The sequence below is a fragment of the Bufo bufo genome, chromosome 2 (assembly GCF_905171765.1).
Source record: "Bufo bufo chromosome 2, aBufBuf1.1, whole genome shotgun sequence".
Taxonomy (NCBI): domain Eukaryota; kingdom Metazoa; phylum Chordata; class Amphibia; order Anura; family Bufonidae; genus Bufo; species Bufo bufo.
The window spans coordinates 49,720,392-49,734,395 of NC_053390.1; the positions used below are offsets into that span (position 1 = coordinate 49,720,392).

General features: G+C 37.7%; 1 protein-coding gene across 1 annotated transcript in view; it reads right to left on the reverse strand.

Moving 5' to 3' along the window:
* Positions 1–8,134: 8,134 nt before the first annotated feature.
* ONECUT2 (one cut homeobox 2) overlaps positions 8,135–14,004 on the reverse strand; it is a 37,559-nt gene continuing 31,689 nt past the window's right edge. The window contains exon 2 of the mRNA XM_040420150.1: positions 8,135–8,421. Coding sequence (XP_040276084.1) covers positions 8,135–8,421 — 287 coding nt within the window. The remainder of the gene's footprint in view (positions 8,422–14,004) is intronic.

A 14,004-nucleotide genomic window follows, 5' to 3' on the forward strand; every position in this document is an offset into this window, starting at 1 on the left:
TCTCTTAATACCATTTCATTTTTAGTTCAAAATTCTGTACGGATTAATTTAAAACGGTTGGAGCTTTGTTTTTCTGATACACAGCTCTAAATCCCCTGCCTAGACATCAGGTCAAATGATAACATTCTAGGTGACTACATCCACCACTAGGGGGAGCTTAAGAACTTCTGCCTACAGGCTTATTGAGTGATGTATGCAGTTGTATGCGTCTAAGCTCCCCCTAGTGGTGGCTATAGGTAGCCAGAATTGTTCAAACTGTCTACAAGCAATTAGAGACTTTGGAGCCCTGTCTCAGGAAAATGGAGCTCCAACCCCCTTTTGGTAAAAAAAAAAAAAGCCTATATGGTGATCACAGACAGACATTCACTATAATGAATATTGTAACATTTTCAAGTGATATAATAAATTATTCTGCATTTGGATAACTTTAATGCACTGTAGTGACCAAAGAGGCTATAGGTCTGAGATAAAGGGGAATGTTAACCTTATCTAAGGAAAATTGACAATTTGTGGCCTAAAATTGACTGTCAATACAAAAATATGCAGAATGGGCGTGGATATACAGATATAGTAGAGTTAACACTCAAACGCTTAACTCAAATTTCTTAACTCATCGTGATATCCTATAACAAAAGCCATTAAAAAGCAATTGAAGTGTTGGCTTAAAGGGAGTCTGTCACCTCCATGTGGCCATATAAAGCGCTTACATTGCCCTATAGCACACCTATACATGAATGTAATGGTACCTTTGTCTTTTTCTTTACACTTGCAGAAGCTGGAAAAACGAACTTTGATTGATATGCAAATGAGCACTTGCAAGTTGCCAGGGGCGGCGTTCACTGTGTTGGTGCCCAGGCTGCCCTGCCTTTTTTCATTGTTCCCCCGCCCCAGCCTCTGCTTATGCCTGCCCTCCTATTCCGTTGCGTCATCCTAAGGTCCGGCCAAGATCCCGCGACGTTGCACTTCCTCGCCGGGCCGGAGCATGCGCACTGCGATGCCCATTATGGGCATTGTATCGCTTTAACTACTGCGCATGCGCCAGCAAACACCACATTGCCACTGGTTTTTGTGCCGTTCGCCGGAGCATGCGGCGAAAGGGAATAGGAGGGCGGGCATATGCAGAGGCTGGGGCGGGGGAACAATGAAAAAAGGCAGGGCAGCCTGGGCACCAACACAGTGAACGCCGCCCCTGGGCACTTGCGAGTGCTCATTTGCATATCAATCAAAGTTCGTTTTTCCAGCTTCTGCAAGTGTAAAGACAAAGACAAAGGTACCATTACATTCATGTATAGGTGTGCTATAGGGCAATGTAAGCACTGTATATGGCCATATGGAGGTGACACACTCCCTTTAACACAACTAGTTTAGTTAAAACATCTAGTTAAGCATGTTTGTTAACTCTACTACATCTGTGTGTGGATATATATATATATATATACATACCTACAAACACATTAGACCATGATAATTGACTTATGAGAATGAGTTTGGGATCACAATAAAATAAATGACTTGTTAACTGCATTGTGATAAATACTGTCTTTGCCTAAAACAAAATGGCTACCTTTTAAAGAGACAGGTCAATTTAAAATCAGTAGCTTTCGGCTAGAAAATATTTTTACAACGCAGCAACACAGAATAAGCTGAATGCAAAGTAGCACAAAATGTTGAAAATATCATTTGTATTTTTTTTTTCAGTAAAAAAAATAAAAATAAAAAAAAGATTAACCCTTTGTAGGCCAGGACGCATTGCTCAGCAATACAAGCTCACATTACTAGCCGAGAAGGGGGTTAATACAGATTGTTTCTTCAGCAAAAGACAAAAAATATGTAAACGTTTTGGGCTCTATTTCTGCAACTCTTCCCATTTTCGAATAAATAATTAAAATAAAAAAGCAAAAAAAGAGAAAACAACATACATTGCTTCATTATTAAGCGCACCTTCTTGACTATTACAAAAGCACAACCTAGAACGTATAAAGCTTTTTTTTTTCTCGAAATCACATTTACTAAAAGAAACAGCGAACCATTTATTACATACGCTATAATAACATTACTCTAAACACTATTATCTATGAGGTATATCTGAGACAATTCGGTAAGGAAATTGTGCGGTCTATCTGCGTTACATCGCTGTCTATTTTCATTTTAAAGCTTTGAAACCGTAAAAATATCAAGTAAGACAATCTATGCACAGCAGTAGACACTGACGAGTCTAAAGGATTATGGGGTAAGAGGAACTTTGGTTTTACATTTGTTTTTGGTTTGTTCTTGCCTTTTTTGTTATATTTTTGAGGATTTTTTAAAGGTTTCCTCTGCAGAAAACAGATTTGCTTTCATGTAGAATATCCTGGCGAAGTACGTAAAATAGAGATTCAAGACTGAAGATGAAATCATTTATTTGGTTCAAGCAAGGCACTCATACCATAGTTATACTAAACTCTGTGTGTATAGCTATATATTGCAAGTTATTTCTATGAATTTAGCAGGGAAAGTAAGAAAAAAAAATTATACCCTTGGCCCATGTCATCACCTTCAAAAAATAATTTTGAGGCTGCTATGAGCAATGAGACTTTTATTTGCTAATTTATTTATATACCCCACCCTCTTAATTTCAAGGGGAGGGGCAGTTTTAGGTTCATTGAGCAATTGATCAAACCAGCAGCCTCTAATACTTTTGAGTTTTTAAAATATTTATGCAGAACTATGCCCATTTTATCTTTTTGATTTTTAGTTTATTTCAATTATTTCATTTTTATTTTATTAGTATTTATTTTAAATATTTATGTTATTTTAGTTTCATGGAATTTTATGCAATTAAAAAACAGTAGTAATTGTGCATAAAGAAATAATAAAAATAACAATAATTATTATTAATATTAATTATTAAAAAAACATGAAATAAATTATTATTAGTAGTATTATTCTAACTGTAATTTGTGTAATTTGATATTTAGGAATCATAATAAATTGTTGTTATTCGTAATAATAATTAAAATAATAATAATCATACATTTAGACATAATATGAAATGCAAATTTAAAGGGGTATTCCCATCTCAAACAATGGGGTATTCCCATCTCAAAAATATTGCTAGGATATGCCTCTATTGTCTGATAGGTGCGGGTCCCACCTCTGGGCCACAAAGTAATGAATGGTGGGCTGCTGCACATGAGCGGTGCGCCCTCCGTGACTTTGAAGGCTCCGTTTACGAGATGGGACCCGTACCTATCAGACAATGGGGGCATATCCTAGCAATATGCCCCCATTCTCTGAGAAAAGAATACCCCTTTAATTATTTAATGGACATTGTGTTTTGTGTTCATATTTGGTTAGTTCCTCTAATAAAAAATTTAAATCTTGCCTTATGCACGTACAACGTTGCTTGATACAGAAAATATGAATCTATTAACTTATTTAAGTATTCATGCCTTTTTATTGTTAATGTATGCTTCCATTCACACAGAATTTTCTTTGGGGTATCCAAGCTACAGCTGTATATATGTAAAAAAGTGGAGCTCATTTGGTGGAAGAATGGCCTAAAATATTCCGCCATGCCTTACGATCGTGTCTTACACCAAAGGAGACAGAAATATTGAAAACATAGCAGATGCTAGCAGTAGACCGCACAAGTCAAACAAATCTTTGGTATCTTTGGTATCATCAACACGATTTAAATTACAAAAGGAAAAAAGTCAGTGAGGTAGCCTATTTTTGGTTCTCACTAGGAATAGATTTTTTCTTCTTATAACACACATAGTTCATTCTCGGAAGCAGCTAGTTTAAGGGTTCTCTCTCTTTTTTTTTGGTTTGGAATGTTTTTTGTATTTTCTTTGTTTTTGTTTCCCTAAAGCTTATAGAAGAAGCTGGAAAAATATAGTTTCTGAAACACAAAATCTTTGGTAAAGAAAACGAGTTGTGTGGTTGTATTGTTTTCCAAAGGTACAACTTTCAAGCCATGATCCGTGCTTGTCAACGAACTTCAAGCAGTTGTTCTGGTCAAAGAAAATAATTTAGTGCTTAAGTTGTTTTAAATAAAAAATATAAACTATACAAGCGCACCTTCTCCGAGGAAACGGAGTAATAAATTAAATAAATAAGTCTCCCTGTGACATACAAATGCAAAAAAAAAATATTTTTCTCCCCATTTTCTAACAAAACAGTAAAATAACTTAAATAATTTAATTACAGATGATAAAAAAGACATTGCAAAATTAAATACAATTTTTGAAAAAAAAATGTTTGTTTCTTTTTGAAATCTGCATTGTCCCTGTAACAGAATTTGACTAATGTATGAAACGTTGTACAATAGGGCCAATAAAGCATCTCTGCTGTTTAGGGTGGTTTCACGGGCAGAACTTTTTGCAAAAATGCTGCTTTTTTATGCATTTTTTTTTAACCAAAATCAGAAGTGAATCCAACAGAAGGAAGAAGGAAAATCCTTTCTTTATATTCCTCAGTATTTTTTAAACCACTCCTGGCTTTGGCTCAAAAAAATGCAGTGGTATTTTTACAAAATACACTGGTCCAGAGTTCCTAATGTGTCTGCACCGAGAATCTGTCCAAAAAGTGGCAGAATTTTGGCGTAATTTGGAGCAACTAGGGTTTCTACACTTTGTTGACATAATCAACAAGGGGAGCCTTTCAAGTAAAGGGGGTGTGACCTAAGATGCGCCATTTTGTGCCAAAATTGCGCCCCATTTCTGTAGTAAAAGTAAGCCAACCAATAGTTAGTATACAGCTAGGCAAAGTATCCACCCCTGCACCAGATTTATCATCCAACCTGGTTACTTTCATAAATATGGTGCAGGTCTAGACAGCCCAAGTTTCCACTATCTACAGGATTAGTAAATCTGGGCCTGTGTGTATGAAACCACCCTTCTCCTTACTTTAAAATAAAAATCAACTTAAATGATTAAAGTAAAAATAGCAATATATTACATCACATGAAAAAATTACAATACAATAATTGTATTTTGGATTACGAGGAAAATGAGATTAAAAATACTGGGTAATTTCCGTTAATTTATAAATAATTAAATATTACATCAATTATAATAAATAAATACAAGCCAATGTAACTGTTAAATTAGTTTCACAACCTAAATTTTTGTGACAAGCAATTTTTTTTTTATCTGACATAGGGTCTTTTCCAGTCCCAAATGCCTTGTCTGTAATGCAGAAAGGATTGTAGATCTCTATGATACGAGCGAGTTTTAATGTTTTTTTGGGGTTTGTCTTTGGATTTAGCTTTTGTAACAAAAAAAAAGAGATTTTAATAAAGCTATTCAACCATATGAAACAAACACATCCCTTTGTTCTTTCATGGATAATTGAACAATACTCAAGATTTCTTGAAAGTTGAACTCATCTTGGCTGTGCCCATGATATTAACTGCCAGGCTTTGCATAAGATGCTGGGATACTTGCATATCTTGAGGGTTCTCAGCTCATGGTTAAAGGAACGTTCCAGGAAAAAACAATATAATCTAATGCAGGGCCTAAAGGGGTTGAGCATTGTTCTGTCTTTGGTGTTTTTTGATGGTCTGAGTAGTGCCCCGCCTCCTCAGGCCATGCACTAGGCATAACACAGCTTTTCCTGGAGTGTTCCTTAAAGCATTGGCAACTTAGCTGGCAACTAAGCTGTGTTTTGTAAAACTGTGACATCTTGTTTTTTTCCAGCTGTGACATCCAATAGAAATATATTTGGTATGGGAAATAAATTAAAAAAACAAAAAATCTATTATATTAATATAGAATATGGAAAAAAAAATTCAACCAACAAAAATATTTCTTTAGCTAAAAAATATGACCTATTCAGGTTAACATTTCAACGAGTCATAGTTTCCACCAGAGCTTTTGTAAATTATAAAACATGTTTGATTAATAAGACCCTTGCAAAATAATTTTGGAAGATCATTTTTGAAAATTTTGGATTAAAAAGTCTATCAGGTAGATGTCATTTTCGGTGCTGAAATCACAATATTGGGAATTGGTAAATCATGGGGCAGCCATTTTGTAGGCTAAACAGTCCTTGGCCAATACAATGGTCAGAAAGTCGTGACCAGGTGGGCTTTACCCCAAGGATTGGTAAATGCATCATCAGCCTAGTCACAAAATGGCTGCCATCATTGTGGTTATAAAAGTTTTTTGTTTTCCAGTCTTAAACAATTATCCCAACATCTTAGGCCCCAAAATGTGTGGTCATGAGTTATTCCAAGTGGAAACATACAGTGTATAGTGAGGAACAAACCATTTTCATTTCTTTGTTCAAGAAGACAAAATTACCCCTAACAAAGCTTACTAGTGGCACCTGAAGCCATTTAGCCATGCAAGAAGGCAATTATGAACTGAAAACAAAAAGTTGTGAGAACTCATCTTTGGTATTGCAGCTGTTGAGGTTCATGTCGGTCAATTCCTTGTTCTTTGAGAAAACTGCATAGGCACAAAATAAAGACAATCTTCAACTTTAAGAGGACTAAGTTGTTAAATGAAGCAGCGAGCACATATTGTAGATTTTTTATCCGGTCGCATTTTTCCTTTCAACCCTTGTAAACCCTATTTCAAAGATCTGCTTCCTAAGGTGTGTAAGATGTCTATCCAAAACACAGTGTGTTGATACTTTTCCTGACGTGCTTCCTTTCTTTCATTGGAACAGTTTTGTTTCAGAAGAATTAGGTGCAGAAAAAAAGTTTCTTTGGTTTCGATTAAGTAGTACATTTAAAAAAACAGTCTCAAGTGTCTTTAAAGGATAATTATAGCCTTTGGCTTTTGCTTTGGAACACAGACTCGAGTTTTCAAGGAGAGGGCCATCCACTGGTAAAACATCAACGCAAAACATTGACTTTGGATTTGGTTTTGAAGAACGTCTATCAAACAGCATGGGCTGCGTGTCCACAGAGACATTGTACATTTTTGGTTTTCTGTAAACTTCCAAAAAGAAAAAAAAAACAGACAAAAACATATACTGGAGGGTTGTAAGCTATCTGGTTTTTTGAAGTAATCACAGTAAGTTTAGGCTGTAAAACATTTTGTTTTACTTTTTCTTTGGTTAGTCATGTTTTTGGTTCTTTGGTGTGTGCGGTATCTTCTTCTCCAGATAGGATGAAATTAAATAGATACATTAAACACGGCATTGTTGACCTGACAAAATGTAAGTATTAAAAAAAAAAAATTGAAATAGATATTTTTGTCAAATAACTATCCCCATGAAATAGACATAAACATAACTAAAATAAAATCCTAAAATTGTGGAAAGCAAAACTAAATAAAAAGGATAATATTATTAATAATTGTAATATAAGAAATTTAAAAAATGTCTGGCAATCTGCTGTGCAGTTAAGATGTCTCCTGAGTAACTATTGTATCATAATATGAATGAATCATGTAAAGGATTATTTAAGATTATGTAGTTAGGAAATTAAACTAGAGCTGGCTATTATTTCTTGGATCTCTATAAAGGAATGTCCTTTTGTGCTTAACACTGTACTTTCACAATTGTACTTGTGTGGTTTGAGAGAACTGGCTGAAAGTAATATGGCTGTAAAATAGACCTTAATAAATAAAACCTAAGACAAAAACTTAAATAAAAAAACATGAAAGTAAAGAAAAAGCATAAAAATGAGTCTTTGGATTTTTGACATTGTGCTCAATTATGGCCTTTGTGTAAGAAGAGTTAGAGGAGATATTTTGTAGAACTCTTGTGCTATGGACAGACTTGGATGGAAGGCGATATTGTGTTTTGCTGGCTTACATGTTTAAACCCAGTGCCATGGTCTGATGAGCCTGTGACAAGTTGTAATGACTTGAGTGTTATTTGGGGTTTCCATTAAATGTCAAGATGTTAACTGCTTGGAAGATGTCGAGAATTAGTTTGCTGACCCGATGGACTGTCCTTACCACTTCCATAGTTCCCAATGGCAGATGAGGGTTGCTAATCACAACACAGGAATCCCATGTGAACTTTTAGTTTTTTTCCTGCTTGAGCCCAGTAGAATTTTTTTTATAAATACACAGATTGTCACCAGTGAATGGCCCCACCAATAACAACAAAAATATATTATATATATCCTTTTTTTTCTCTCTTTTTTTTTGGTTAGAGTTGAGTTGTGCCCACTAAGAAGCTATTATCCCCCTCATGCTTTGGTACAAGTGCTGGAGTTTGATGAACTTCCCCCTGTACTTAAATCGTCCTGCCATTTTTCCAGACTCCGCCTCCTGGCGTTCATGAAGAAGTTACTGACTGTAGTGAGTTCCAAGCCCAACTGCTGGGAAATAGTGATTTGCATTTCTTTGGACGGGCGCTTGTTTTCTTTAAAGATGGCAAAAAGTGTTCTTCGTTGGAGGTCTGTGAAAACTAGGCGGGATTTCTTCTGTGAGTTGTTTCTGTCTTTGTTCGGTTCTTGCTCTTTGCGTTTACATGCTTTGAGAATGAGAAAAAAAAAAGTCAAAGTATTAATCTTACATTAATGACTGGGTTGACTAAAGCTGCACTGTGGCAATACTACAGAATATTGTGACCTTAGAATAATAAGAATTTTTGGCAAAATTTACTGATCCCCTGCCAGTCTATACGTCTTGGTCCCTCTCCACTCAAGACACAGGAAATTTAATCACTCAGCCAATAACTTGGGAGGGTCATTGAGCCCATTGATTGGCTGAGTGGTTACATTTCCTGTGTCGAGAGGGACCAGGAAGTAGAGACCAGTGGGTTAGCCAAGAAGCATTGAAATCAGAACACTGGGGGGTAAGTGAGGTATTATTATTTTTTTAATTTGTAAGCCAGTCCAATCCTTAAAAATAAAAAAGCTGGACAACTCCATTTAGTAGAATTCTGGAGTATACCGAACTTGGGTTTATATAAATGAGCACACAAATTTGTAATCCACCCCAGGTCAAAATTTAGAGCTGTGATCTTGTAGAGCTAAAACCAATCCCAGAGTTCTCCGCTCAAATATTATATTGAAATACAGAGTAAATTACAAGACCTAACCTCTCGAACAAGTGAAAAACAATACAGAATTGTTTCTGGAGCAGGAGAATAATTAGTAGTCATAGGATAGCCCACCATACCACCTTCCCTACTGGATCAAAGATGTGCATCTTCTCACAAAAAGTACATGCATAGATCTAACCATAAAAAGTTACCAATAAATCAAAATTTTGATCATGAGTATTTTTGGGTTTTTGTGCCTCAAATGATTGCTTTTGTTGCCCTCCAAGGGTTCTTAGGATCTTAACTAAACCGATGTCCCCTACACCACATCATTGACTTCAGGGACTTCCATCATTGATATCAAGGTATATGGACAACAATCTACATATATTTCACTTGAATAACTCTAATCAAGCTCTCCCTTTGGAGTATTTTAATTGTGTTCTCCCTTTGACTACAAAAAATAAAAGTTGTTTTCTCTTTATGTTTCACACAGCTTTATTGCACAGTGCATATATTATAACAAGCGCACACACCATACACGATATATATCACCTTCTATGACACTACAAAAAATATGTTTTGTTTCGGCATGGGACAAATTTTCACCAAAGGCTGCTCAGCAGTTAAGTAGATAAATGGCTTGCAACAGCTCACAAGACACAAGAGCTAACCAAACAACCACTAGGACAGCAGGACAAACAACATACCACTGGTTCACTAGGGACAATAATTTTGCACAATAAGCCATCGGTGGAGAAGTCGGAAGGCTCAAATGCCCACGAGTTCAATTCTTTCACCTCCCCATGGACTGGCCAACCATAAGCTACTACAGATGGACCACTGATCATATTCAGGGTATTTTGGAAGCCTAGTCATGGTGGGTCTTGTGAAAATTGTTTTTCTTTTCCTTTGGGAGCTTTGCAGGTATATATGATACTTGAATACGGACATAATGGAAGCAGATTATGCTGGACACCCCAGTATACGGTTTACTGGTGTGGTGACCATGATATATGTGGGATATAGGGTTGTTTTAGTGACAATTTTAGTATCAGATCTTGTTATCTTTCCTATATAAAGCCTTGATCCTCTTGATTCAAATCTCCTACTATGTTGTGTATACAGCTGCTATGCTGGCCTAGGTCTCAATGGTTACAGACTACAAACAAACCTGTAGTCATGCGTTACTCTCTTCCATCTGCCTTCTACTTTCTGTGACTTAGTAAGAAGTGGAAGCAGAGGCAGTGAAGTAACACATGACTGCAGGATCTGACTACACAGTGCTTGTTTGTAGTCTGTAACCATAGAGACTCATAGATATGCATGGGAGCTGTATACATGAAAGATTTTTAATTAAGCCTACTTGCAAAGTTGCTTCATTTTTTTAATTGCAGTACCATTGGTGCAATGAAAAATTGTCTGGAATGGTGAACAAAGCCATCCAAATTTCAAATTTTCAACACAACGCATATTGAAATAAGCAGACTGGCGCATAATCCTGCTTTTACTGCTTTGCTGGACTACACCAGTTTATTTTTATCAGGCATTTCGGTAATTCAGTTGGAATAGGGGGAAGGCAGAGCTTTCAGTCTCTTAGAAATGCTCTTTATGGCTGTTAGTGGATCTCTCATGCTAGAAGTATACATTATATAAAGCAGGCATATATATAGACCAAAGAGATCCAATGACTAATGGACTCTTTTATGTCCTTAAAAGCTGAACTTTGTAGTAAAATGAGAATCTCTAACTGCCGACACTTACTGAGGATAACAATATGGCCACAATTTGGTATATAGCACAGTATATGTGGACAACTAAAGGACCTCTCCCCAACCCCACAAAAATAAAAAATTAAAAAGACCAAGAAATATAAACAATCTTAAGTTCTCCCTTTTTTTTCACCTTGGTCTCCTATATAAGTATTAGGTGCTGGGTGATGCCCCATAATTGCAGCCACTATAGGGACATAAACGATGTATTCACAAAAGACAGTATTACGGTGCGGCAGAGAATGGCACTATTGGACTGGTATGAAATATAAGTGTTTGGTGGAATTTTCTGCACTTTTGCGTTTTTAGCTACGTTTTTTGCTCCAGCGTCTTTTAGCAGCATTTTATGTGCTAAGAACGCCAGCTCCAGATGTGGGAAATATGAATCGCAGGGCACACAAGCATTTTTTTTTGCTCCTGGCGTTTCTGCTCATTAGGTGGCTTTTTTGTCTTTCTTACTTCTTTAAACTCTGGCGTTTTTCCGGGCATTTTGACATCACCTTTTCTTCAGGGGAAAAACGCCACAAAGAAAACGCTAGTAGTAAGACACACCGGGGGTCATTTGTCAGTCCCCTACGCCAGTTTTTTGGTTTACAAAAGTTGCAAACCTCCAGCTGTGACAGTCTCAGTTTGTCACCTTGCCCGAGCCTAGCGGTTAAGAGGCTACGTCAGCGCTGACAGGCAGCTCATCTGCAAACGGAGCCACCACCAAACAACAGACCTGCAAGTTTGGAAAGGCAGAATAATGGCGGCCATGTCCAATACAAAACATAACACAAAAGCCTGGTAGTATAAGAACAAGGACTTACAGGATTTCATGAAACTGGAGAATTCTGGAGCTGCGCAGTAACATCAAGTATAAATATGGAAAGAAAAGAAATAGCATTAAAATGTGTATTGATGTGAATATATGACATAGTAATTGACATTCTAGATCAAGGCTTGTGGAAATCTGTAAATTCTGGGCACTGGTAGCTGGTGGCGATAATCGTGTGAAATAAAAATTCAAAAGATGTTCGACTGGTTCCTACTCCCACCATCTACGCTCCACTAAAACAAGTATGCATGCTCTGGAGGGGTATCTGTATGTGTATCCATACATTAAAGGGGTGGTCCAGCCTAGGATCCGACAACACCAATGGTCATAACCTGTGGCCAATAAAAAAAAGGTACCCATCCACAGTCCCACCATTCCCGCGTCGCTGCCCCATTTCTGCCCGCTTCTGCTCCCTGAAAGTGGCTTGGTCCCGTTCCTGCTGAGGCCAGTGATTGGTCGCAGTGCTCATAGGATCAAGCCACTTCTGGTCCAGAAGCAGCCGACAAGGGGCAGCAGAGCAAAAGCGGCAGGACCACAAACAGGAAACCCCTTTATTAATATGATAATAACAATATCTGTATACATACTTTGTATCAACTGCAAAATCTGAATCCAAATTGGAGGACATTTTAAGTTCCTTCCAGGAATATCCCCCAAAATGCCTTTCATGGAGATGCCCTTTAAGCCAATTTTTCACCAAAAACTCTCAGGCTTTAGAATTACAAATACTTTACCAACAGTTCTGCTGAACAATCCTGCAAACTGGTCGGGGCTTATAAACCACTCCCAAAAGTGAGAGCTTTGGAGGTGTTCCTGGGCATTTTGGGGCGTTCCTGGAGCCTGATTTCCTTGCCCCCAATTTTGACTTGGTATATGGCACCCATAGCGTGTTATAGGCCAATACTGTACCTCGATGTGTCCCCGATTTTAAACATGACATGCAGCACTGATTATCATTTTACAGAGGTGTTCACCCTGGTGCCTCACGGAGGTACTATATAGTAGGGTGACCATATGTCCTCTTTTTCCAGGACAAGTCCTCTTTCTGGGACCAAAATAAAATTTCTGGCTGGGAATTATGAGTTACTAAAAATGTCTGGCCAGGCAGACGTTATTATAAATGATCGCTTCCTGCCCTAAGTGTCCTCCTTTTTGAAAACTAAAATCTGGTCACCTTACTATATAGTGAGACACTGAGTGCCTACTGGTCCGTAATACAGTCCCTATAGATTTAGTGTGTCATCGTTCAGGCTCCATGCCCATGTATTTGCTATGTGCATGAGCATTTAGACTACCTGCAACCACCACTAGGGGGAGCTCACTGTATACTGTGTTATTATTGAGCTCAATGTATAGGCTGTACGAAGAAGGCTCCTAAGCTGCACAACACACTCAAGAAAAGACGGAGGAAGGATCTTCTGCAGAAGGATCATGGACAGTATCGTAAGCAGCATAGGAAAAGTATTCCTCCCCCTTTTGAACATATAGATATAGCAGTTTTGGGGGGTGTATCCTCGTCTTCATGGCTTTGCATATACTAAATCCTTACATGGTGATGTCCTAGTAGACTATATACTGTCTCAGGACTTTAGATAAAGTAGTGATTATGAGGGTTGACAACGTTTGTGACTTTCTATAGAAGACTTTTTGTTGAAATGGCTGATAACAGGGAGCAATAACTGCTAATTTACAATCAATATTTTTATTATTAAAAATAAAAAACGGATCCTGAAGAGATTCCTTCGCCAGCATTGTCAGGCCAGGGCCTCGTCTGCCTTGATCTATCACCTCATTTGACTTGAGATGAAGGATGGCGCGCACTCTACAGTTGACCAAATTGATTAATGGCTGTAAGATGACGGTTAAAGTACTGAGAGCGGGTGGAAAGGTCGCACCATGTTTGCTAACGGACATATATAAAGAAAGTCGTTAATAATTGTGTGCGGCTTCCAGGAAGAGCCCTCCCATGCATGCCCATTACTATTAATAAATCACTATGCGCTCTGTTGTGGTGCAAATGCTCTCAAGGCTGCAGGGGTCAGTTTATTACATCTCTCTAAAATACTGTGAAAGCGTAGCATAGCTGTCATACCTGTGAGACGTGCACACATACTATGACTGCGCAAGGCCCCTGCAGGTCACTCATCCCTGCAGTAAAAGGATTTCTCACCGCTGATTTGGTAACCTTTGGGTATTTGCACAAAAACATGAAAATATTCAGGTTAATCCTGTAGTCCTCTTTTTAAAAAAAATACAAAATCCATCTAAAAAATACAAAAGGGTTACTTATGAGGTTACAAAAAAATATGGCTTCTTCCTTCCAGAAACAGCGCCTCTCTTGTCTGTAGGCTGTGTTTGGGATTGCAGTTCAACTCCATTCACCTGAATACTGCAACTAACACACACTGAGCCCAGCCTGCCTCCAGCCCACACTGAGCCCAGCCTGCCTCCAGCCCACACTGAACCCAGCCTGCCTCCAGC